This window comes from Agrilus planipennis, unplaced genomic scaffold (assembly GCF_000699045.2).
Source record: "Agrilus planipennis isolate EAB-ADULT unplaced genomic scaffold, Apla_2.0 scaffold343, whole genome shotgun sequence".
In the NCBI taxonomy this organism is placed as follows: Eukaryota; Metazoa; Arthropoda; class Insecta; order Coleoptera; family Buprestidae; genus Agrilus; species Agrilus planipennis.
Window position 1 is genome coordinate 133,450 of NW_020439179.1, and position 5,234 is coordinate 138,683.

The 5,234-nt window shown below is 33.4% G+C and overlaps 2 protein-coding genes across 4 annotated transcripts; one reads left to right on the forward strand and one right to left on the reverse strand.

Moving 5' to 3' along the window:
• Nucleotides 1–1,331: 1,331 nt before the first annotated feature.
• LOC108742643 (39S ribosomal protein L11, mitochondrial) lies at nucleotides 1,332–2,217 on the forward strand. 2 transcript variants are annotated; one of them, XM_018477915.2, is made up of 3 exons: nucleotides 1,332–1,568; nucleotides 1,623–1,812; nucleotides 1,895–2,217. In XM_018477915.2, exons 1-3 carry the CDS (start codon nucleotides 1,437–1,439, stop codon nucleotides 2,158–2,160), a joined length of 588 nt encoding a protein of 195 aa, XP_018333417.1. In that variant the 5' UTR covers nucleotides 1,332–1,436; the 3' UTR covers nucleotides 2,161–2,217. The 2 variants fall into 2 exon arrangements, with proteins under 2 accessions (XP_018333417.1, XP_025833832.1); XM_025978047.1 differs by having other exon boundaries at nucleotides 1,440–1,524.
• A 145-nt stretch (nucleotides 2,218–2,362) lies between these two features.
• On the reverse strand, nucleotides 2,363–4,343 carry LOC108742644 (ribosomal RNA processing protein 36 homolog). Of its 2 annotated transcripts, XM_025978046.1 has the most exons (5): nucleotides 4,081–4,343; nucleotides 3,323–3,721; nucleotides 2,789–2,885; nucleotides 2,567–2,734; nucleotides 2,363–2,503 (listed from the first exon to the last, which is right to left on the reverse strand). In XM_025978046.1, exons 1-4 carry the CDS (start codon nucleotides 4,114–4,116, stop codon nucleotides 2,601–2,603), a joined length of 666 nt encoding a protein of 221 aa, XP_025833831.1. In that variant the 5' UTR covers nucleotides 4,117–4,343; the 3' UTR covers nucleotides 2,363–2,503; nucleotides 2,567–2,600. The 2 variants fall into 2 exon arrangements, with proteins under 2 accessions (XP_025833831.1, XP_025833830.1); XM_025978045.1 differs by having other exon boundaries at nucleotides 2,364–2,734.
• Nucleotides 4,344–5,234: the final 891 nt, after the last annotated feature.

A 5,234-nucleotide genomic window follows, 5' to 3' on the forward strand; every position in this document is an offset into this window, starting at 1 on the left:
CGGCGATCGTCTCTTCCTTTAAATACTCTTTTGTTTACTTTCTCGAACCTTCTGGAAACATCCGGATAGTTTATTTTTTCTTTGAACTGTTTAACTGCTTTCCCAGAACGCAGGTGCGACACACACATTTACAAATATGGCGCACATGAAGAAAAGCGCCCGCGGCTAGTCGGCGAATCGATAAGCCGTTCACGCACACGTGTGCCCGATCGCACACAAACACACTCGTGCTCGCTACAATATTATTTACAACTTTTCTTTCCCGATATGATGCTATAAAAGAATTTTTGATTTTACTATCTAAAAAATATTTACAATACCTGTCTTCCAATTTTGTTGTAACTCCATCTAATACTGACAATAATTTATCTTCTACTGGTCATTATTTAAGTCAAATTTCTAACTCACTTTTTGTAAAAGCTAAAATTGTAGTAGGTATTGTTAATAGATGAAATTTGTATTTATCAGAAATTGCTTTATGGAAATAAAAAAATAATGGGTGCAGCTTCTAATGAAAACAATTTAGCTACAACAGTTCCGAGCATTTATGATTTGTTCTACATTTGGCAGTTCTTGTGAAAGTGTTCAAAACATTTAATGATACACAATATACCAACTTCTTTTTACTATTTTCTGTGTATTTTACGAACATTTGCAAAATTCAATATTGAATTAAGTATTCTAATGTTATGGCATGCCAGTCGTGTACCCTCAAGTAGACCCGCATGGCCGACAATTTGCTACGCTATGACATACTTGTTCACGGTTTGTAAGATAGAGGTCGCTGTGAATAACCATTTGTGGGGGTTCGGTATAACTCGCACATATAATTAAATGAGCGTGAATGTGAATAACAATAACAATTTATTAATATTAATACAGGAGGTTGATCAATGTTCGAAGCAGTACAAAATCTTACTGACTATGACAGTCGATGAATAAAACTAATATGAATCACCAAGCTGGTGACATTCATTGTTACCAACCTGAGATCCCTGACTTCACGAGTCTCCGTACGGAGCGCTGTGTCGTCATGAAGCAAAGAGGTAGTTGTAGAGTGTACTGAGGTTATGTGTGTGTTTACTTGTATGAGTGTAATCCCCACACATTCAAAATTCTATCAAATCAATCGTTGATTGCTTATAACATAATGCTCGCATTGCCTTCAAACTTATTCCATTTCAAACACTAAACAAGATAGTAGAATAGGAAAACCACAATCGTAAGCATGAATGTTGTGAGCACCTAGTAGAACGTACCCTTGGTGACCTTGAATATAACATTCTGTAGTTTTTAAGATGAATACAATTCATAGACTAAATCTATGGATTAACAGAAACAATGTGTGAGTATGTTACATCGCATATCTATGGGTGATGAAAACCGAATAATTTTTCATAATATAGGTATCTTTCTTAATTTAAATAAATATAAAAATGTCGAAGGCGGTTAGCAGACTTAAAAGTATTAAGAAAACAGCAGAGAAAATACAGCATGGGAAGCTTCGAACAAACATTCCGGCAGGTATGGCTGCAGCAGGGCCACCTTTAGGTCCTATGTTAGGGCAGGTATTGCCTATTAAAACTAAGGTGATTAAACGTTCATACAATCATTTTTCGTAGCGTGGAGTGAATATTGCAGCTTTTTGTAAAGATTTTAATGACCAAACAAAAGATATTAAAGAAGGTATCCCTATTCCAACTCGTTTAACGGTAAATCCTGATCGAAGTTATATATTGACCTTACATAAACCACCAGTGGTGCATTTCCTAAAACAAGCAGCTGGCCTTCAAAAAGCAGCAATGGAACCAGGTTTTATTATTTTTGTCTCATTTACTATTAATTGTGCAATATACAACATATTTTCTTATTTTATTACTATTGATCATTATAGGTAAGGAGATTGCTGGGAAAATTACTTTAAAGCATGTTTACGAAATCGCAAAGATAAAAAGTGAAGATCCAACAATGGAAACTAAAACATTGCAAGAAATATGTTTAATGATATGTGGTATAGCAAGATCTTGTGGTATTGAAGTTGTTAAAGAATTAAATGTAGAGGAACACAAACAATTTATAGTTGAAAGAGCAGCAATTGTTGAACAACAGAGAAAAGAATTACAGGAAAAGAAAGAAGCTAAAATGTTACGAACAGCATAGAAGTGTATATATATATATGTAGACATTGGTAATTTATTTTAAATAAAGTTAATTATTAAAAAAGTGGTCATAATTCTGTCATGTTGACAGTTCCAAGTTCCATATAGCTGACCAGTGTGGTATCTTTCTTGTAGGAAAACAATTTAATTAAGCATGAAGTACTTCAAAAATAGTAAAATAAAGGTACCTTATAAAATGGGTAAAAAAAAGCACTTTTTACACTTTCAAACAAATCTATATCTCTTTTTATTTTTGAGATGTACCACTTAAAAGGAAAATACAATGCAATGATTTATTATGTAAGTGTTGTTTTCCTAACATAACCTTATGATTTTATGCGTATCTGGAAAAAGACTGAAGTATTTCTGGCAAAATTTGTTTTGACTATTTCAATGTTTTTACAAACTTTCAAGTGATTAGCCAGTCCATGCACGAATTCATCATAATATTGGAGGTTTATTTTTTTGTTCCTTCTTCTTTATCTTTTTTGATTTCCTTTCCATGTATTTTTTCATTCTATTTGAATTTTTTAATTCTCCATACTTTTCGATAGCTTGTTCTAACCGTACATCAGCTAAAAATATAGTATTATGCAAATTCTATATGTTAAAGAAGCTATTTAACTTACATTTTTTCTTAAAAACTGGTTTAAATCCATTCATTAACAGCTCTTGAACTTCCTTAGATTGAGCTTCTTGTTGTTCATGTTCATGGATTTGATTTGCCTAAAAAACATTTTTTTAGTATGCATATTGTATAAAAACAAAAGTAGTATATCAATATATATANAGTGAAACTTCTTCAAACACACAAACATACCGGAATAGGGGTTAAGGAATTGGTTTAATGGTATTATTTGTACACTATGAATTTAAATTTTATACTATACACGCCGGAGTTTCCTGTAACTAACGTTGCATTGAAGCGCGCTCAGGGCTCAAGCGATCTCCACTACGAACTCGACTACGTGGTCGAGTAGAGGGAGGACATCCGTTGCATGATTTCGTTACCTAGCAACTCGTATGAAACGAACTTACCCTACCGTGCGTAATGAAGTAGCAATAATTTTTTCTCATTAATTAGAGATAGTCTGTAGAGTGTAAAGGATTGAATATTAATTCAGATTAATGTTTAATTAAATTATTAGAAGTAGTATCAGTACCAATCTTTGTAGTAATCTTTTAATTTTCATTTTCCTATCAGGATTTTCTTCATTCTCAAATTCTCTTTGCAGATGCTTCATTTCTTTCATTTTGATGTTAAATATAAATTTGTAGTTTTGTTTGAATTTCTTATCATCGTATTTTCCACAAAGAGAATCAAACCTTGGGTCTCGTGGTTGAGGCCTTGTAGTAGAAATAGCATTTGTGGTTTGTAGCGATATCTTCTTTTTAGAACTTATTTCTCGAGGGCAATTTTTATTAGAACGTTTAAAGGATCTTCTTAGCTTCTTGACAGAATTGCCTAAGACTGACTCATTTAGTAATTTGGTACCTATTGTTTTCTTCAACTGTAAAAGATCCTCAAAACTCATGGTCGACAGTTTTTGATGGAGTTTTGTCTGAAAATAATGAAAAAAAAAAACATTAAAATAGAAAATAGTTAAGATGCAAAGGGATATATTGAATTATTGGCAATTGCGAACCGTTCAAGCTTTAATGTATGGATAAAAAGTGCCCTACATCTCAATATAAAACACTACTACAAAATCAGTCTACAGAATGAAGCATCATAAATAAATACGGCAGCACCCTGATGTGCATAATGCATCATAATATCCTACATTCTATAAAAATTATATAAAAACAGTGTAGCTTAATTAACTGTTTTCCCATTTTTTGTTTTAGCACAACACTTATTTCATAAATTCCTTCACATCTATTTGTAAGAATTATTATCGTCTTCATTTCTGAAACTTACTCGTCTTTCATCATCCAACTGCGTTAAATCATCCATTTCTAAACTACTATTTCTTATATTCGTATATAAGGTTATACTTTTAAATAGCTGCCAAACTCAGGCAAATAGCTTAATAAGGAAACCAGAGAACACATGAAGACATAAATTTTTGTACTCTCTTGTTCCTTGTTAGCTTTCGATTACCACTTGCCACATGACCAATACTTCTACAGTTGTATATAATATTTATGAGATAACATAGTTAAAAAATGTTTGCTTAACCTAATTTGTATAATATAACTTAATCCATAAATCTAACATATACCCTTTATTAGAAAATAGCCACAGATAAGAGATACATAGTGCGTCAAACAAGAAGAAGAATCGTCAACTTGGATCAGCTAACAAATGGTGTTTTTTTTTAGATTATTGTCTAGGAGGGGAAATCTTCAAAAGACACCCCCTGAAGGGAGGTAGTGTTGTATTTTTACCGACTAAAACCCCTCCTAGAGAAGGGAGATAAACCCTGAGGGTTACTCATCCTCAGGAAAGGAATAAAAGGTTGGGATTTGGAAGAGGAATGAGAAGGGAAATTTGTTAAGCAAGGGGGGGTTCGGGGGGGGGGAGAGAACTGTCGGAGTAGGTGGTCCACCTCGGAGGTGATGGGTGGACCAGGGTATGAAATGTCGAGCGCGAGCGACACCTAAGTTTACCCCACGTAAGTTTTTAAATTTTTTAAATTACCAAAATCGACATTACCGACATACTAGGCGACATACATTTTACTGAAACGACAACAGATGATGCGACGGTGGTTGCGATTATCGGAGGAATTCCCCAATAGTTGTGACGTTATTGAGCAATAGTGAGTAGTTTCACAACTTGCAATATTTTAAAATTTTTGTGAAAAGTACTTTTACCTATCCTGAAAGTAAGTAATATATTAAGTACTTCAATCATGCTTTACAATAAGTAAAGAAAGGATGTTTTCTGCCCAACACAGAAAAACCGTGATGTACAGTCTACACTATTACGGGGTCAAATTAATTTGAAATGTTCTACCTAGATTATACAGTTCCTGCAGGAGTTAAAGGTCAAGATGCCGCTTTCCATTTTCCTGAAGTAACAGCGGTTCCAACGAAAGTGGCAGGTATTGTAATTTGTTGTTGTGAAAC